Source organism: Neophocaena asiaeorientalis, unplaced genomic scaffold (genome assembly GCF_003031525.2).
Source record: "Neophocaena asiaeorientalis asiaeorientalis breed wild unplaced genomic scaffold, Neophocaena_asiaeorientalis_V1.1 scaffold30, whole genome shotgun sequence".
Taxonomy (NCBI): Eukaryota; Metazoa; Chordata; class Mammalia; order Artiodactyla; family Phocoenidae; genus Neophocaena; species Neophocaena asiaeorientalis.
The window spans coordinates 12,956,812-12,977,267 of NW_020174923.1; the positions used below are offsets into that span (position 1 = coordinate 12,956,812).

General features: G+C 39.7%; 1 protein-coding gene across 6 annotated transcripts in view; it reads right to left on the reverse strand.

The window, feature by feature from the left end:
- Positions 1-19,023, reverse strand: part of QTGAL (queuosine-tRNA galactosyltransferase) — a 109,855-nt gene extending 90,832 nt beyond the window's left edge. For all 6 annotated transcript variants that reach the window (XR_003005412.1, XM_024760766.1, XM_024760765.1 and 3 more), the window contains exons 1-3: positions 18,908-19,023; positions 18,708-18,807; positions 684-748 (exon numbers count right to left, since the gene is read on the reverse strand). Coding sequence is in view for 5 of the 6 variants with exons in the window: in XM_024760766.1 (XP_024616534.1) it covers positions 684-748; positions 18,708-18,807; positions 18,908-18,940 (198 nt within the window). In the remaining variant the exon portion in view is untranslated. The remainder of the gene's footprint in view (positions 1-683; positions 749-18,707; positions 18,808-18,907) is intronic.
- Positions 19,024-20,456: the final 1,433 nt, after the last annotated feature.

Sequence of the window (20,456 nt, forward strand, 5' to 3'; positions counted from 1 at the left end):
CGGCATGTGGGATCTTCCCGGACCGGGGCACAAACCCGTGTCCCCTGCATCGGCAGGCAGACTCTCAACCACTGCGCCACCGGGGAAGCCCGGGCACAAGCATTTTTAAAGTTCTTAATACAAAATGCAAAATTATGCTGTCAATGCTACCAGTTCACATTGCATTTCCAAACACTGAGTATCTACATTTGTAGAGAACTTTGTTAATTTGATTTTTAAAAGTAGTATCTCAGTTAATTTAATTTGTGTTTGATCACAAACGATGTAACATTTTTTAAAGGTCATTGTTTGCATGTCTACCTCTGAGAGTATCAACTCCTGTCCTTTCCTATTTATCTACCACTCATTTTTCTTTGTGTTTTCTCACCAACTTGCATGAGTTACTTCTATTTAAGGTTATTAATCTTTTAAGCATTGGATTTGTCAAGACCTTCCTAGCTTATCTTCACTTCGTTTATATGTTTCTCTGCTGTGCAATTTTGTGTTTATATGTAACCCTATTTATCAAAAATCAGTTCCCTCATTAGGTGCTACAGCAATTAAACAGCAACAACTTATCAACCTTAAAGGCCGATTGTAACGTATTAGAACAATGATTTTCAAGAACCACACTAAAATGTAATACCTCTTAATTATTCGAAACATATAGTCACACATTTTAAATAAAACAAAGAGTTACTTACCGAATCCAAAAAGCAAAGGTAAGATCCTGAGCTCTGTGCTATGGCTTGATTTTTAGAATATCCGACTGTTTAAAGAAGAAAAGGAAAAGCTCTTTTAGAATTCAATTTTCAATGGATTCTGTTTCATAAAATTCAGTGTGATGCACACAGTAGGAAAGCTAGGAACATTCTGCACCACCAACTAAAAAATCAGGCCTCTTTAGAAGAAACTGATGGAGTAAGTATAATGATAAGAGACGACAGTCCACCCAGTACCAGTGTTAAAGCAGGATGTGCTCACAGGAGGAAAATAAAGTCAGCAAACATTTATCCAGTACAGCACTAAGCTAAACCCTGGGGAATACTTTTAAAAAACAAAATTACAATGTCCCTGAATGGAAGGACTTGAGAAGAACTGGCAGGAACACTTTCTATAAAGTCTCTGTTGATAAAAGTCACGATATGGTTACCCGGCAGTTGGGGCCACATACACACGTGCGATCAGCTGGTAGAAGCTCACTGGACTGGACACTTTGTGGGCAGTTACCTGAACACATATTTCAGTGATGAGGTACAGGCCCTGTCAGTGTCCACTGTTCCTGCACATACTGGGACCCCCAGCTCTTCCGGGAGGTACAGACCCTACTTCACCAAGACATGATCGGCACAAGAACCCCTCTTGGGATGGAAAATACACCACGCGTATGAAAATACACAAGGAGGATGGACAATCTTGGCCGCACGCGGCGTGGGTGCCCCTTGCACCGCCGAGCATAGGGAGCAGGCACCATGTGGGGACGGCACACGGAGCACAAAGGCAGCAGATTCACCTGCGCACCTGTAAATCAGGGAAGCGGTTTCCCTTGGGGAGGGGGGCTTCTGGGCCGGTGACGTCGCTCTTCATCAGGGTGCTGGCTGCACGGTGTGTTCAGTTTGTGAAAATTAATTGAGCTGTACAAAGATGATAGGTGTACTTTTCTGTATGGATATTATACCTTAAGAAATGTTTTAGAATCCTTGCCTTCAGAGATTAGACCTGAGTTGGAAGGAGAGGTAACTGACAACCTATGTTAAATGCCAAATGAACGGTGGGAAGCTCTAGGGAGGCTTATGGAGAGTAGACGAGACCACGGCAGAGGGGGCCAGAGAGATGACGCGAGTTTCCATCGAGAGAATGGGGTTCCAAGTGATGAACTGGGCAGTGAGCAGCATGGGGAGGACCGGCAGCTTTCAAGGGAGGGCAGCCAGGATAAGGCTTCCGAATAAGGAACAGCGCAGAAATGAACACACAGCAAGCTCGGTCTATGTGCTGAGGGCGGGGCAGGTTAGAGGAGGCACTTAGTCCAAAAGAGGGGACCAAGGGGCCTTCGAGGGGCACAATTCCCACCTTCCCTAGAAAGGAAATTCTGGTGCCTGAATCGTATTACAGAGACACTTAGATTTGGTGCCACTGAGGAAAGTCGCACAAAGCAGAACAGGTGTGGGCAGAGTTAAAACAATAAATCCCTCTTACTCAGAGCTGAGACAACCCGAAAAATGTTGGTCCCAGGGGACACCAGCAAAGTGTCTGCCCCAGGCCTCACCCCAGGTGCTCCCCAGTTTTCCGCTGTAAGGGGAACAGGAAGAGAAGGCAGGTCCCTCCTGTTACTCAGCCACTTTCTGGAACAAACCACACTGCAACCAGAAGTAAGGACCTTGGCCCTCATGCAGGGCCTCAAAGGGTGTGACCTAGAGCAGTGCCTTTGGCTGTTTTCACATGAGGTAGCACCTTAATTTCCAGCATTAATCCTAGAGCTTGGCCAACCCAAACCAGTTAGCAGGACAGTCACAGATTTCAAAGAACCACAGGTATAACAAGCAAGAGAAGGAAATGCACACAAGGGGAGACAGGGGCCTGGCTCCTGACCCCTGGGGATGGATTAGCAACTATAGGTAAATCTCCATCATCACCACAAAGCAAGGCAGGCCCAGAGAAAAAGCTCATGGAATCAAAACGAAAAATGGGAAAAGACACACTGAAATTAACAGGAGCTGTGTTTAAAAAGTGGTTTTATTAGCGTTGGGTTTTAGAAGGGGAAATATCAAACCCAAGAATTTGGTTAATGAAGGAAAATGCATCTACTAAGGAAGCTGAAAGTTTCTCACGATGAATCTTGTGTTTGGCAAAGATAAGGAATTTGCTTTAATATTATTGCCTTGAAAAGTCAAATGTTTGTGCCAGGGCCTGATGTTTGGGGAGGTCTGTCCCTTTGTGAGGGGAGTCGGTTGTCATGGCCACAGCAGGAAAAACTCCCGCCTCGGTGCGATATTAACATTCCTTACTCTTGGAGAGAAGAGGGTGGGATTGTGTTTTATTTCAATTTTAGCAAGTGACCACATTATTAAGAAATGTTTTGCTCTATTATGATATGAAATAATAGTAAATGAATCTTAACCCAATTTAAATACCCAACACTCCTGAAAATAGACACTTTGGATCTACATTATCCAATAGTCGATATAACATTTCCTATTTAAGAAAATATTGTTCTAGGAAAATATGTCCTTTCTGACATAATCCAAATTAACTGTTTTATTATGTGTAACACAGGATTCCCATGAATTCGCTTGCTTTATCCAACTTCAGTGAGACGGCAGAATCATTTTTTCACAATGTTACAATTTACTTTTTTATTATTTATAGAATACATACAAATATGATATGGCTCAAGTTATATCTACTCTTTAAAAAGTGTTTTATGAATGATAAAACTTGCTTTTAAAGTGGAGATTAGACAAGCAATCGCAAGTCATCAAAATGCCTTTAAATTACTTTTGTTCAACTATGGAAGATGCGAAACATCTTAATTAAAGAATATTTTGAAAGGTTGCTCATAGTAGTTTCAAAAACCATCATTTGTTTACACACATTTCAGAAGCAGGTTGAAATGGATGTCGCACAATAACTGATGTATAAAAAATGTTCTATTTCAAACAGACTAAAGATAATGAAAACAAGAAATAATTTGGGGGAAGATACTAAAAATATGCATGAGATGGAGGAGGAGGAAGACAATAACAGAACAGCTGCTAAGACTTCTCAAGGGCCCACCGTGTGTGGCCTCCTCTGGAACCCAGCACACATCAGCTTGTCTTACGCCCTCCCAACACCCACACGGGCACCTACTGCTACAGCCTGTTCACAAAGAAGGAAACGGAGGCGCGGGGTGGGTGCAGTGGACCCAACCCCGCAGCGGCTTCAGAGCCCCCTCGCTCGAGCACCTGCCCCGTCGCCCATCCTCGGCACCTCAGAGGCTGCACCAGAAGGCAGGACCGTGTGCTGCCCTCACCCACCACAAGGCACCTCTGCGTGGGGTCACTGTGCGGTGTCAGAGAACACGGTCTTTCCACAGGAACCTTCTAAAATAGCAGGGAAAAGCCTTTCGTCTTTTAAAAGACCAAGATTTTAAAATTATTTCTGATTTAACATTTTTTTCTAAAATATTTTAGACAATTTTCTGCTTTCCTAAGTAGAGCGCACTGGCTGCTGTTTGTGAGGAGCGCAAGGCACGGCAGGGGAGCAGTTTCTGGGAGAGAAGTCTCTGCTTCGTTCTCTGAAGCCCAACTATTTCTTAGCCCACTTTCACCAACATCCACCCTCTACCTGCCCCCCTTCCAAAAAAAAAAAAATGCTGGCGGGAAGCTGCAAAAGGTAAAGTGAAGGGCACCTGCCCTGGCTGCCCTCGGTGGAAGGAGATGCACTTAAGCCCCTCGTGGAGAAGCACACTATCTTACTTGAGAGCCAGTGTTCAGAGATGCTTAAATCTGTTTGAGGACGGGCCCCAGAGAGCTCCGATCCCAGCTGTGCCATCGAGGGGGGCAGTGTGAACTCTGAGTAAATCAGGACTCAGGCGAGACCCACGTGAGCTTGCAAGGTGCACAAGCAAGAATCAGCAAGTGAGACCCACTGAGTCCCCCGACCACCCAACACCAGCAGAAAAGAGCAGAGAGAAAGCTGGAAGATGAGAAGGGGTCTTGGAGGACAAGAGGCATCTAGAAAGAGTAGAATTGTCTCTCCCGCTCACACCTCTCCCCTGAGAGCTACCTTGAATGCTTCAATCCTATGCTACAACCCTACTGACCCACCCACCCACCTGGAAAGGATCTGAGTAGCTGCGAGCCTTTGTTTTGGCAAGTCACCCGCTGGGTCCGAACAGGATCTCACAGCCGAGCTAACACCCCCCTGGATCTCATCTGAGGGGTATTCCAGAGGGATCTCAAACCTTCAGCTGTGTCGGGAGCTACAAGGTTCCCTTAAGACCAAGGTCACTATGGAGGTGAAGCTACACCATTCCTGAGGATTTTAAAGGAGTGGTTCTCAACCCTGGATGCACTTCAGTATGTTTTGGGAAGCTTTTACAACCCGCATGCCATGGTTGCGCCCCAGACCGATTACACGAGAACATCTTAGGGTAGGACTCAGGCATCAGGATTCTTAAAGCCTCTCCAGGCAATTCTAACATGCTACCAAAGTTGAGGACTACTTTTTAAAGAAAGACATGACTCCTAAAACCTATAGGAACCTGTCCACCAGCCTATCATCTGCCCTGCCTCTACCTTCAACCCCACCAGCCACAGTCTCATCATCTGTCCCGCCTCCACTTTCCGCTCTAGCAATGTGTGCAGGCATATTGTTTTCAAGTCTTATATGAAAACTGTAAAGTCAAACTACTAGAAGCACACTAGATTACAATTAAAGCTAAAAATGCAAAGCGAACCATTTTTACAGAAACAGGATGAATGAAGAAACATCCACAACTTGGCCCAGCATCATGAAATTTCAAAACTCAAAACATAAAGAGAAAAATCTTAGACACGTTCAGAAAAGATGCCTTTAAAATAACAAGAATCAGACTTACATAAGATTTCTTACTAGAATCAGGGGATACCAGAAGATAATGAAGCAACTCCTCCAAAATTCTAAGGAAAATTATTTTGCACCTAGAATTCTATACCCAGACAAACTGCCAATTGAGTATAAGTACAAAATAAAGACATTTTTAGACATGTAAATACTCTAAATATTTTACCATCCACATACTGGATATGAAAAAACTACTTGAAGAAGTACTTAAGAGAAATTAAAAAGGAACATAATTAAAAAGAAAATTAGGGGCTTCCCTGGTGGCGCAGTGGTTGAAAGTCTGCCTGCCGATGCAGAGGACACAGGTTCGTGTCCTGGTCCGGGAAGATCCCACATGCCACGGAGCCGCTAGGCCCGTGAGCCATGGCCGCTGAGCCTGCGCGTCTGGAGCCTGTGCTCCACAACGGGAGAGGCCACAACAGTGAGAGGCCTGCGTATCGAAAAAAAGAAAAGAAAATTAAATAAAAGAAAAAAAAAAAAAACCCAAACAATGGTGCATGCGTATACAGTATAAGGGAATAAAGCAGAAGATTTTTTAAAGGCTCCATAGATTCTGACACCTGGGAATCCCCTCAGTGTGCAGCACGGGGTTAGCAGCAGATTTATTTCAGTTCCTCCTCCAAGTCTAATCCACTAGGTGGTCTGCAGTGAATAACAGTTACTTAAAAAACCATTAGTGCTGTTTTTGCAAGGTTTAAGCTGTTGGAATCAACTAAGTCAAGTACATAAAACAACAAGAGTTACAGAACAGAATGTAAAGATTATAAGCCCTGACAATATAGATATATTATGACAAACCAAAACTCTGAGGGGGGAAAAAAGAGAAAGGGAAGTGTGAAGAACCTACAGTGGGCTAAATGTTTCCTCTTTCATAGCAAGTATCAACTGACACTGTGAGTTAAATAAATCCAGTAGGAACTAAAAAACACTGGTTGCTCATAGGGCATGGAGCTTTTACATTTCATTGCAGACCTTTCTGTATGCCTGAATTTTCTTTTTTTTTTTAACCACAAACTGGTATTAAAAAAAAAATCTGTAATTAGTCAAAGTAGACATTTATTCGTGAAAATAAGTAAACGGTTTTCCTGCTATCTAAATGCAGGCTGTGAGGCTAGTTTACATGGGAGCTTGAGATAAAAGTGGGCTGAATTGTTCTACACAGTTATTGCTCTCATGAAGCTACATCAGCAAGTCCGAGACCTTCTGTTCTCACCCCTGAGCCAGACATGCAACCCACACAAAAAACTACAGACCAATGTTCCATATGTATATAGATGTAAAAATCCTTAAGAAAACCGAATAATTGCATTGTATGAAAATACTATAGTGTTATGGCTGGTTAGTTCTGGCACTGCAAGAGTGGTTCACTGTTAAGAAAAATACTAATGTAATTTACTACAATAAAAATGTTAGGAGAAAAAAATAGGCAATCACCTTAACAGATAACTAAAAGACATCTAACGCCTCTTTTTTTTTTCTGGCTGCACCATGCAGCACATGGGATCTTAGATCTCCATCAGGGATCAAACCCACGTCCCCAGCATTGGAAGTGCAGAGTCTTAACCGCTGGACCAACAGGGAAGTCCCTGATGCCTCATTTTATGAAGGCTTACTAAATTAGAAATATCAAGTTACCTTGATAAAGGTATCTATCAGAAAGCAATAGTAAATGTCATACTTTTAGCACTGAAACACTACAAACATTCCCACTAAGCCAGCACAATAAAAGGATTCATTAATGTAACTCCACATTGTTCTTCTACCCTCCCCCAAAATATATGAAAAATAAAGAATAAATTAGAAATAAAGAAACAAAATTATAATATTTATTCAGGATTAGATTACCTAAATAGAAAATCTGAGATAATGTGAAAAACTATTAGCGTTGGACAAGACAGGGAACCAGTAAAACTAGTAGTCTACCCTCTCTACCCAAGTCCAACACTAGAAACAAAAGGAGATCATAGACTCTGAACTTCCGATTTAAAAACTGCAAGAACCTCGAGAGGAGACAGGAGGAGGTTGTACCCTGACGTGGAAGGAAACCCAAATACCTCAGTCCAGAGGCTCGCTTGGCAAGAACTTCTGGATTGTGTTCTTTCCTCCACCCGCCACTGTGTGGGGAGCTAACTGCCCGTCCCTCCCTCCATCGCTGTGAAGCAAAAGAACAGCAGGTTCAGGAGGCAGCACCAGGACTGGGAGAAGCTGTTCCCACAAATACAGAAGACGGCCATTTCAGGCCTCCTCCTTCTCTTCTCCCTGTCCACGCCAAAAAGGAAAGGAATTGCACAGAACACAGGGAGATGGAAGGATGAACAGAAGGAAGGGAAGCGGGGGGTGGGGGGTGGGCAAAAGCAGAACAGGCAGGTTACCTAAGGGGCAAGCTCACCTGTATGGGGCGGTGCTCTGGGGGCAGCAAGTAGGGACTAAAGGAAGGATAATAAAGCTTGTGATGAAATTTCTTCATCACAGGATCCACCAGACAACACTCAAACATGCCAGATAAGGACATACAAAAGGTAAAAGAATTCATCGCCAGTAGACCATCACTGCAAGAAGTGTTTTAAAAAGTCCAGGCAGAAGGAAAATCATAGAAGACGGAAATCTGGCTCTACACAAAGAAATGAAGAGCACTGAAAACTAACTATATGAGTAAATGAGTAATTTTCTTTCTTATTATTTAAATCTCTTAAAAAGATGACTGACTGTTTAAACTAAGTTAATACCAACGTTTGTGGGGTTTATGGTACATGTAAAAGTAGAATGCATGACAACAAGAGCAAAAAAGGTAAGAGGGGAGAGAAGGACATGTACTGTCATGAGGTTCTCACACTATATGTGAAGTTGTACACACATTTGAGGGGCGGAACTTGGTAAGTTGACAGTATATTCTGTAAACTCCAAATCAACCACTAACAAGGCAAAAAAGGAATTATAGCTAATAAGCCAACAAAGGAGATAAAATAGAACCAAAAGAAATTTTGATTGGAGCTGGCCTGACAGCACAAGTTCCACAGACTGCTTGCCAGCAAAACTGGTAAAAATTATCTTTTAATAATTTAATTTTTAAAAATTATTTTTAAAATAACTTTTTAAAAATTATTTTTAAAAACCCCAACCATTTATAGTCTCTGGAAATGGCCCTAACACACAGCAAGTGAAAAAAATATTTATTCAAGAAAATCTACTAAAACTTAGTAATGGTGAGGGTCTAGGTATGTGAGCCAAGACCTGCTCCTTCCCTCCCCCAAGAAGGAAACTCCACCCCAGACAGGTACAGCCAAAAATACAGGGTTCCCTCTTCTGCTAGGCCCGTCAGAAAGCTATTTTTCTGGGAGAGATAGGGCATCAGCATTTCTCATCCTGACTCCAGGTACCTGTTGCTGAGGCTGAGTCCTAGGCAAGTGCAGTTGAAAAGTGGGGCTCCCTTTTCCCACTCAGCCCCCATGCTGGGATGGACTCTCTGTCTACACTGGGAATGGTATCACCAAGAATACTGGGGACCCAAATGCCCTTGCCCTAGGTTATGGGGTGGGGGTTCCATACTGAGAGAGACATGGGGTTACTGCCCACCCCCTGCTTCATCTGCAACAGGGTGTGAAGTTCAAGCCCTAGGGTACACCCAAAACAGTGGTGAGAGGCAGTTGGTAAAGGAGATTGGTAGATTCATTGGCAATATAGGCTAAACTGTGGGACGACCAGTTTGCTAGACATAAATGGGTAAGAGACAGCTGAGAAGAGCCCTCCTGGTGTCAGAACAAACTTTAAACACTGACCTCAAGAACTATTCCTTTGAAGGAATATGGATTCACTTGTATTATTCTTATATAGCAATTTATGCTCTTAGGTATTGTTGAAAACAGTAAAGCAGTCAGCAATAAGTGGAGCTTGACAGCTGGGTGTGGTCAGGGAAAGAGAGGCCAGCCCACACCACTGCCACCTCAGGGTGACTGTGGGTGGGTACACCCAGCGCTGTATTCCTGAAAGAGATCATTAGAGGTTTCACACTGCAAGGGCAGGGGAGCAGACTTTACTAAAATTATCTAACCAGTCAATATACAAGCAAACAAGTCAATAATAATAACAAGCCTAGTCGGGGTAGGGGGGACCAGTACCCAGAGTTACTACATTATCTAATATGTCCAGTTTCCAACAAAAATTAGGAGACATGCAAAGAAACAAGAAAGCATTACCCAGACACCGAATAAAAAGAAGGCCCAGAAACTTCTAGTGAGAACATCACGGTGTCTGATTTAACAAAGACCTCAAAGTAACCATTATAAATATGTTCAAAGACCTAAAGGAAACCGTAATTAAAGAAGCAAAGAAAGGTATGAAGACAATGTCATATCAAATCAAGAGTATCAATAAAGAGACAGAAATTATTAAAAAGGACCAACTGGAAATTCTAGAGCTGAAAAGTATAACACTCTAACTAAAAAATACCCTGGAGGAACACAACAGGATATTTGAATCGGCAGAAAAATTAGCAAACTTGATGGATAAAAATAATGCAATCTGAAGAACAGAGAGAAAAAAGAATGAAGAAAAATAAACACGACCTCAGAGAAATCTGAAATACTATTAAAGACACTAATATATGCATAACAGTAGTACCAAAAGAAAAGGAGAGAGCAACAAGCACAAAAAATATTCAAAGATATGATGGCTAAAATCTTTCCAAATGCAGTGAAAAACATTAATCTACACATTCAAGAAGCTCAAACAACTCCAAGGAGGATAAACTCAACAGATTCACAACTAGATACATCATAGTAAAAACACTGAAAGCCAAAAACAGGGAGAAAATCTTAAAAGAGACAAGGGAAAAGAAAGGAAATCTCAATAAGATTAACAGTTGACTTTTCAGCGCAAACAATGGAGGCCAGAAGGCAGTGGGATAACACATTCAAAGCACTCAAAGAAAAAACTGTTAACCAAGAATCCTATATCCAGCAAAACTATCTTTCAAAAATAAAGGAGAAATTAAGACATTCCAAATAAACAAACACTGAGAGAAATTGTTGTTGATTCACCTTACAAGAGATGCTAAAGGAAGTTCTTTAGATTAAAGAGATTGACCCCAAGTGATTCCAGGGAGTATTTCAAATCCATGAAAGAAAAAAAGAGAGCACCAGTAAAGTAACTATTAATTATAAAAGACAATATAAATGCATATTTCTTCTCCTTTCTTCTGCTAACTGAAGTAGCAGTAGTAAAAAAAATAAAAATTGTATAAAACAATATGTAACAACCCAATCAAAAAATGGGTGGGGGCTTCCCTGGTGGCACAGTGGTTGAGAGTCCACCTGCCAATGCAAGGGACATGGGTTTGTGTCCCGGTCCAGGAAATTTCTTTAAAAACTAAACATAGAGCTACCATATGATCCAGCGATCCCACTCCTGGGCATATATCTGGAGAAAACCATAATTTGAAAGGATACATGCACCCCAGTGTTCACTACAGCACTATTTACAATAGCCAGGACATGGAAATAACCTATATGTCCATCGACAGAGGAATGGATAAAGAAGATATGGTACATATATACCATGGAATATTTCTTAGTCATAAAAAAGAATGAAATAATGCCATTTGCAGCAACATGGATGGACCTAGAGACTGTCATACAGAGTGAAGTAAGTCAGAAAGAGAAAAACCAATATTGTATATTAATGCATATATGTGGAATCCAGAGAAATGGTACAGGTGAACCAGTCTGCAAGGCAGAAATAGAGACACAGATGTAGAGAACAAATGTATGGACACCAAGGAGGGAAAGCAGGGGATGGGGGGTGGGATGAATTGGGAGACTGGGACTGACATATATACAATAATATGTATAAAATAGATAACTAATAAGAACCTACTGTATAGCACAGGGAACTCCACTTCACTGTACAGCAGAAACTAACACAACATTGTAAAACAACTATACCCCAATTTTTAAAAAATGGTACAAACGAACCTATTTACAAAACTGAAATTGAGTCACAGATGTAGAAAACAAACTTATGGAAGGGGGAGTATATATTGGGAGATTGGGACTGACATACACACACTACTATATATAAAAGATAACTAATAAGAACCTACTGTATAGCACAGGGAACTCTATTCAGTGCCCTGTAATTACCTACATGGGAATGGAGTCTAGAAGAGAGTGGATATATGTATATGTATGGCTGATTCAGTTTGCTGTACAGCAGAAACTAACACAACACTGTAAATCAACTATACTCCAATAAGAAATTAATTTAAAAAACAATATGTAAGTAATGTATTATTGGGTCTATAACATATAGAAACTCTGAATCTGGCAAAACTATCCTTCAAAAATGGAGAAATTAACACATTTGCAGATAAACAAAAGCTGAGGGAGATATCCCCTAACAGATCTGCCCTACAAGAAATGCTAACAGGAGTCCTTCCCGCTCTAATGAGAACACTAGACAGTAACTTGAAACCATACAAACAAATGAAAAACACTGATGAAGATTACTATGTAGCTAAATATAAAAGCCAGTATTATTTTACTTTCAGTTTGTATTTTTCCCATATGATTTAAAAAACACATTAAACAATGATTATAAACCTATGTTAATGGGCAAATAATAAAGATGTAATTTGTGACAAAAATGATATAAAGTGGGAGGTACACAGCTGTACAGAAGCAGAGCTTTATACACTATTAAAGTTAAGTTGATGTTAATTCAAATTAGATTGTTATAAATTTAAGATGTTAATTGTAATCCCCACAGTGATGACTAAGAAAATAACTTACAAATACACAGAACAGGAAATGAGAAGGGAATAAAAATGGCACACTAGTAATAACCAATTAAACAGAGGAAAGCACTGATGGAGGACTGAAGAATAAAAGAGATAGACAGCATATAGAAAACAACAGCAAAATGGCAAAAGTTCTTCCTCGAAAGTAATTACTTTAAATATAAATGCTCCAATTAAAAGGCAATGATTGGCAGAATGGATTAAAAAAACACATGATACATTTAATGCTACAGGAGATTCATCTTAGATCCAAAGGCACAAATAAGTCGAAAGTGAAATGATGGAAAAAGATATTCCATTCAACCAACAACCAAAAAAGTGCTGGAGTGATTAAACTAGTACTAGGGAAAATAAACCCTAAGTCAGAAATTGTTACAAGAAACAAAGGACACTATATATTGATGAAAGGGTCAACCAAGAAAATATAACAATTATAAAACTATACACATCTAACAAGAGAGCCCCAAAATAAATGAAGCAAAAATGAACAGAATTGAAGGGAGAAACATAATTCTACTATAGTAGTTGAATACTTCAACACCTCACTTTCAATAATAGATAGAACATCAAGACAGAAGATCAGTAAGGTAATAGAGGACTTGAACAACACTATAAACCAACAAACCTAACAGACATATACAGAACACTCTACTCAGTAACAGCATTGCATTGCATTCTTCCTAAGTGCACATGCAACATCCTCCAGGACAGACCACATGTCAGGCCACAAAACATATCTCAAAAAATTTTTAAAGACTGAAATCAGATTAAGTATCTTCTCTGACCACAATGGAATGAAACTAGAATTCAATAACGGAAGGACAAATATGTGAAAATTAAACAACCTACTCTTAAATAACCAATGGGTCAAATAAGGGAAATTAGAATATACTTAAGAGATAAATAAAAATAAAAATACAGCATACCAAAACTTACAGGATGCAGCAAAAGCAGTGATCAGAGGGAAATTTATATATAAATGTCTACATAAAAGACATCTCAAGTCAACAACCTAACTTTACATGTTACGGAGCTAGAAAAAGAAGAACACATTAAACTCACAGCTAGCAGAAGGAAAGAAATAATAAAGATCAGAACAGAGGTAAATGAAATAAAGACTAAAAAAACAACAGAGAAAATCAATGAAACCAAAAGTTGGTTCTTTGAAAAGACCAACAACATTGACAAACCTTTAGCTAGACTAAGAACCAATAAGCTTCAAATTACTAAAATCAAAAATGAAAGTGGGCAGACTTCCCTGATGGTCCAGTGGTTAAGACTCTGCACTTCCACTACAGGGGATGCGGGTTCGAGCCCTGGTCAGGGAACTAAGATCCCACAAGCCGTGAGGCACAGCCAAAAAAAAAAAAAGAAAAAAGAAAAGAAAAAGAAAGTGGGTTCATTACTACTAAACTTAACAGAAACTTAAACAGATTATAATTGAATATTATGAACTGTATGCCAACAAATTAGATAACCTAGACGAAATGGACAATTTCTAGAAACACATTAACTCTCAAAACTAACTCAAGAAGAAGTAAAAAATCTGAACATACCTATAACAAATACAGAGATTGAATCAGTAATCAAAATCTCCCAACAACGGCAAAAAAGCCTAGGATCAGACGGTTCCACTAGTGAATTCTACCAAACATTTAGATAATTAACAACAATCCTTCTCAAACTCTTCAAAAAAAAAAATAGAAGAAAAGGAAACACTTCTTAACTCATTCTACAAAGCCAGCATTACTCTGATACTACAGTCAGATGGAGACATCAGAAGAAAGGAAAACTACCTACCAATATCCCTTATGAATATCTATGTAGAAATCCTCAACAAAATACTGGCAAACTAAATCCAGCAGCATATTAGAAAGATTATACACCATGATCAAGTGGGATGTATCCCAGTAATGCAAGGGTGGTTCAACATATGAAATCAATCAGTACAATATACCACCTTAATAGAACTGAAGGAAAAAAACCTACATGATTATCTCAGTTGATGCAGAGAAAAGACTGGACAAAATCCTCTTTCATGATAAAGAAAAACACAGTCAGCAAACTAGGAATTGAAGGGAACTTCCTCAGCCTGATAAAGGGTATTTATAAAAATCCACAGCTAACATTATACTCAATGGTGAAACGCCATACGCTTTCCCCCTAAGATCAGGATCAAGACAAGGGTGTCTCCTTTCTCCACTCCTACTAAACACTGGAAGTTCTAGCTGAAGCAATTAGGCAAGAAAAAGAAATAAGGCATCCAGTTAAAAAGGGATAAGTAAAACTATCTCAGTTGCAGATGACATGATCTTAAATATAGGAAATCCTAAAAAACTCACAAAAAAACTACTAGAGCTAATAAACAAGTTCAACAAAGTTGCAGGATACAAGATCAATACACAGGAAAATCAGTTTTCCTATACACTAACAATGAACAATCTGAGAAGGAAATTAAGAAAACAATTCCATTCACACTACCATAAAAAATAATAAAGTGCTGAGGCGTTAATTTAACCAAAGAGGCAAAAGCCTTGTACATTGAAAGTTATAAAACATTGATAAAAGAAACTGAAGAAGACCTAAGACCTAAGGAAAGATATTCTGTGTTCATGAATTGGAAGACTTAATATTATTAAAGTGACAACACAACCCAGATATACAGATTCAATGCCATCCCCATCAAAATCCCAATGGTCTTTATTGCAGAAATGAAAAAACTGATCCTAAAATTCATATGAAATTGCAAAACAATTTTGAAAAAGGAAAACGAAGTTGGAAGACTCATACTTCCCAATATCAAAACCTACCACAAAGCTATGGTAATCAAAGCAGTGTAGTACTGGCATAAGAATAGAGTCCAGAAATGAACCCATTCATTTACGGTCAACTGATTTTCACAAGGGTACCGAAACTTTCAATGGAGAAAGAATAGTCTTAAACAAATGGTGTTGGAACAACTCAATATCCACATGCAAAAGAATGAAGTTATATTCTTACTTCACACCATATACAAAAATGAACTCAAAATGGAACAAAGACCTACATAAAGAGCTCAAGTTATAAAACTCTTTGAAGAAAACAAAGGAGTAAATGTTCATGACCTTGATTAAGCAATGATTTCTTAGATAGGACACCAAAAGCACATAAAATGACAACAAAAATAAATTGGATTTTATCAAAATTACAATTTTTGTGCATCAAAGATTATTCTCAGGAGAGTGAAAAGACAATCCAAAGTATGGGAGAAAATATTTGCAAATCATATATCTGATAAGGGTCTAGTATCCAGAATATATAAAGAACTCTTACAGCTCAACAACAAAAACGCAAACAATCCAATTTTAAAATGGTCAACGGACTTGGATAGACATTTCTCCAAAGAAGATATACAAATGGACAACAAGCACACAAAAAGAGGCTCAATATCATTAGTCACTAGAGAAATGCAAATGAAAACCACAATGAAGGGCTTCCCTGGTGGTGCAGTGGTTGAGAGTCTGCCTGACGATACAGGGGACATGGGTTTGTGCCCTGGTCCGGGAAGATCCCACATGCCGCGGAGCGGCTAGGCCCGTGAGCCATGGCCGCTGAGCCTGTGCATCCGGAGCCTGTGCTCAGCAACAGGAGAGGCCACAACGGTGAGAGGCCCGTGTACCACAAAAAAAAAAAAAACAAAAAAAAACACAATGAAAAACCATTTCACACTCACTAGGATGGCTATAATTAAAAAGAACACAGAAAATAAGAAGTGTTGGTAAGGATGTAGAGAAACTGGAGTCCTCATACATGGTTGGTGGCAATGTAAAATGGTGCAACTGATGTGGAAAATAGTTTGGCAGTTCCTCAATATGCTGAACATAGAATTACAATATGACCCAGCAATTCAACTACGAGGTATATACCCAAAGGAACTGAAAACCTATGTTGAAACAAAAATTTGTACACAAATGTTTATACTAGCGCTCTTCACAACAGCCAAAAGGTAGAACAACCCAAATGTCCCTCAGCTGATGAATGGATAAACAAAATATGGTACATCTATACAATTAAATATTGGGTTGGCCAAAAAGTTCGTTTGGTTAATGAATACATTGTTCAATAAAGTTCTCGGTGCAAATGAAAAATGTCTTTCATTTTTACTTAAAACCAAATGAACTTTTTGGCCAACCCAATATTATTCTCTCGTGAAAAGGAATGAAGTACTAATATATGCCTCAACATGAACCTTAAAAACATCTTGCTACGTGAAAGAAGCCAGTCACAAAAGAACACATATTATATGATTCCATTTATACAAAATGTCTAAAACAGGCAAATCTACAGACAGAAAGTAAATCAGGGGTTGCGTAGGGCTGGGGGGGATGGGGGATGGAGGGTGATAACTAAAGGATACAGGGTTCCTTTCTGAGGTGATGAAAATGTTCTAAAATTGACTGTGGTGGTGGCTGCACACATCTGTGATCATACTACAAAACACTTGATTGTACACTTTGATGGGTGGATTGTATGGTATATAAATTGTATTTTAATAAAGCTGTTATAAAAGATATTTAATTAACCCAAAAGAAGGCAGAGAAAGAGGAAAATGGAATGAAGAATAGATGCGACTAATGTAACAGCAAGAAGAGAGACTCAAACCTAACCACATCAATAATCATATTACATGTAACTAATGTAAACATCCCAGTTAAAAGGCAGAGATTGTCAGATTGGATTTAAAAAGCACCATCATATGTTGTCTACAAGAATCTATAAGGGAGGGGGCATCCTTTAAATACAAAGACAGGAATGGGTTAAAAGACAAAATGATGGAAAAGATACACTATGCTAACACTAGTCAAAATAAAGCCAGAGCAGTTATATTAATATCAAACAATGCATATTACCAGAGGTCAGGAGGGTTATTCGTAATGATGAAGGGGTCAATTCTTCACAACAATCTCAAATATTAACAGAGTTTCAAAATGCACAAAGCCAAAAATGATAGAACTATAAGGAAGAATAATAAATCTACAATTAGAGTTGGAGATTTCAATACCCCGCCTCAGTAACTGAGAACAAGTAGACCTTGTATCAGCAAGGATGCAGTAGATTTAAACAAGACTGTGCCCAACTGGACTTAATTTACGTTTACAGAAAACTCCACCAACACCAGCAGATACACAACCTTCTCAAGTGCACATGGAACATTTGCCAAGATAGGCCTTATCCTGGGCTATAAAGTAAATCTTACTAAATTTAAAAGATTCAAGTCAAAAAAGTATGTTCTCTTACTTCAGAGGAATTAAATCAGAAATGAATAATAGAAAGATATCTGGGAAATCCCTCAAAAATTTGGAAACTAAATACTAAATACTTCAAATAATCCATAAATCAAATAAGAAATCAATGGGGAAATTAGAAGGTATTTTGAAGCTGAATGAAAATTAAAACATAACATATCAGAATTCGTGGGATGTTGCTAATGCAATAGAGGGGAATTTATATCACTAAATGCCTATGCTAGAAAATGAGAAAGGTCTCAAACCAATGACTTCAGCTTTCACCTTAAGAATTACAAAAAGAGGGGCTTCCCTGGTGGCACAGTGGTTAAGAATCTGTCTGCCAATGCAGGGGACATGGGTTTGAGCCCTAGTACAGGAAGATCCCACAGGCCACGGAGCAACTAAGCCCGTGCGCCACAACTACTGAGCCTGCGCTCTAGAGCCTGCGAGCCACAGCTACTGAGCCCGCATGCCTAGAGCCCGTGCTCCACAACAAGAGAAGCCACTGCAATGAGAAGCCCGGGCACCACAATGAAGAGTAGCCTCCACTTGCTGCAACTAGAAAAAGCCCGTGCGTAGCAACAAAGACCCAACACAGCCAAAAATAAATAAATAAATTTTAAAAATAAGAATTACAGTAAGAACCAATTAAACCCAAAGTGAGCAGAAAGAAAATAATACAATTCAGAGTCGAAATAGAAAACAGACAAAATAGGAAAAAGAAAAACAATATAGAAAATCAATGAAACCAAAAGCTGCTTCTTTAAGAAGATTTTTTTTAATGGACAAAAACAAATCTAATGTCACAAGAAAAGAATTTTAAAAATTAGAGGTGACCAATAATGACCAATCACACCAGGAATGAAAACACCCAGTGGCTTTCTGTTGGGCTGAATAAGTAAAGAATGAGCAGTGGATGTACACAAATCCTTACTGAAGCATAAGAAAGCCACGCTTACCGTGTCCTTAGTAAGTGGTATACTCAAGTATTACTCAGGATAATTTTCACCAGGATTTGAACAACAGGAAACTATTGAAGTACATAAGTCGATAAGAATAATAAACTAAACACGGTTACTGACCTCCTCGGGGAGAAGGAGAATCGTGCCCTCCAATGACCACGAGGATGCCGGAACCTTCCAGCTTCTCTTTCCATTTTTCAATGATACTCATGGACTTGTCCTGAAAGCACAAGGACGCTGGCAGATCAGGAAACTTTCCTCCAGACAGTCAGAGGTGACTTACACTAGGGCTAAATCACCAACAGGAAGTTCATAAATACCTTACTGGCATCATTAAAAATGGAAAGCTCCATGGAGCCTTCGAAGTCCTGCTGCAAAACAGACCCCAAGCACTCGTCCAGCCACGGTTCAGCGTCATGGACCGGGAGGATAACAGACTGGAATTCAAAACAAAACGATTGAGAAACAAGTGTGGAAACTGAATACTCTTTCCATGGGTCTAATTTACTTCCCCATTACCATCCGCACAATGCTCATTTCCAAAGGGCAAGACCTGACTTACAGAGTAACCCGGAATAAGGCTTCCAGGGAAAGAATATGTCCTGACAAAAAAAAAGGTGTCTATGCCTCCTCTCAAGATTTATTGTCTTAGATTTCCCAGAATTGGTCTTTTGGATGCTTTTGAAAAGGAAACAAAAATCTGAAAGGCATCAAAAATGTTCCCAATTCAACGGCAAATTCATGTGTTTCCCAATCAGTGGTCAGAAACATCATCATTTTGGTTGAAACAAGCATCTGTGTATCTTGAACCCACTCATGAAATAAGCATTTTTAGTAAACCATGATGTTAGAGAAACTGCAACAAAGAAACCCTTTTAAGTACCCCCTACACTTGCTTTAACAAAGTATGGGGGCGGGGCTGGGAAAAGGGGAGGTGACCTCCCTCCAGCTCTCTCTTCCTTTGCTCTACTCAGTTTAGGATAGTTTGGCACTGTCCTCTTCTCATAGGGCCCACATAAAACAAAAATTTATGAAGTGTACGGAGTAAAACCAGTGAATCTTGACTGCCAACAAAACAACTGATTACAGGATTTGTCTTAATTCTGTATATTACCACATTGAGCAATACAGAATACCCAAAGACAGAAGTTACAGTCGGTCTTCACCCTTGAGTTTATACCCTAACGAAGAGTGGACACATTCCCAAGTAAGAAGACAGAAACACAGGTCATCCAGGTGTGAGCGTGTGTCTACACATGCATACACGTGCAAACATACATACGTGCATATATGTACAAATTATATATCTATACAGAATACAGATGTTTTAAATGCTAAATCTGAATATGGTTATGAAAAGCTCACAGATATAAGCACTGAAAATACAGTTCTGTCAAGTTCTTTACTCTGAGGATCTGATTCAACAGTGGTATCCCTTCCTGCATTTATGTTATCCACATAAATAGTTCCCTAATTTACTTACATATTTACTTTACTTTGGAATTATTTTTTAAAGGAAAGAATATTTTTACTGTTTTCAAGATCTACAATACAAAATATAATGTGAATTTCTGCCAAAGATGAGCCTTGATTAATCTCTGTTCGCACTCTTGCTGGTGCTTTAACGTTGATTTGGGCAGAGACCCTTATAGGCTGCCCAAGAGAAGAGGCGGTGGTGGTGTGGGAAATGGAGACCCAAGATGGGGAGAGGAGGGAGGGAGGGATGGAGGGGAGCGGAGCGGGGAGGAGGAGGACGGAACAGAGAGGGACGGAGTTGAAAGGAGAGGAGAGGAGGGGACAGGAGACGACCGCAGAGTCGGGGAGACAGAGAGTCAGGGAGGGGTACTAGAGCTGGGGGGCGGGGAGGGG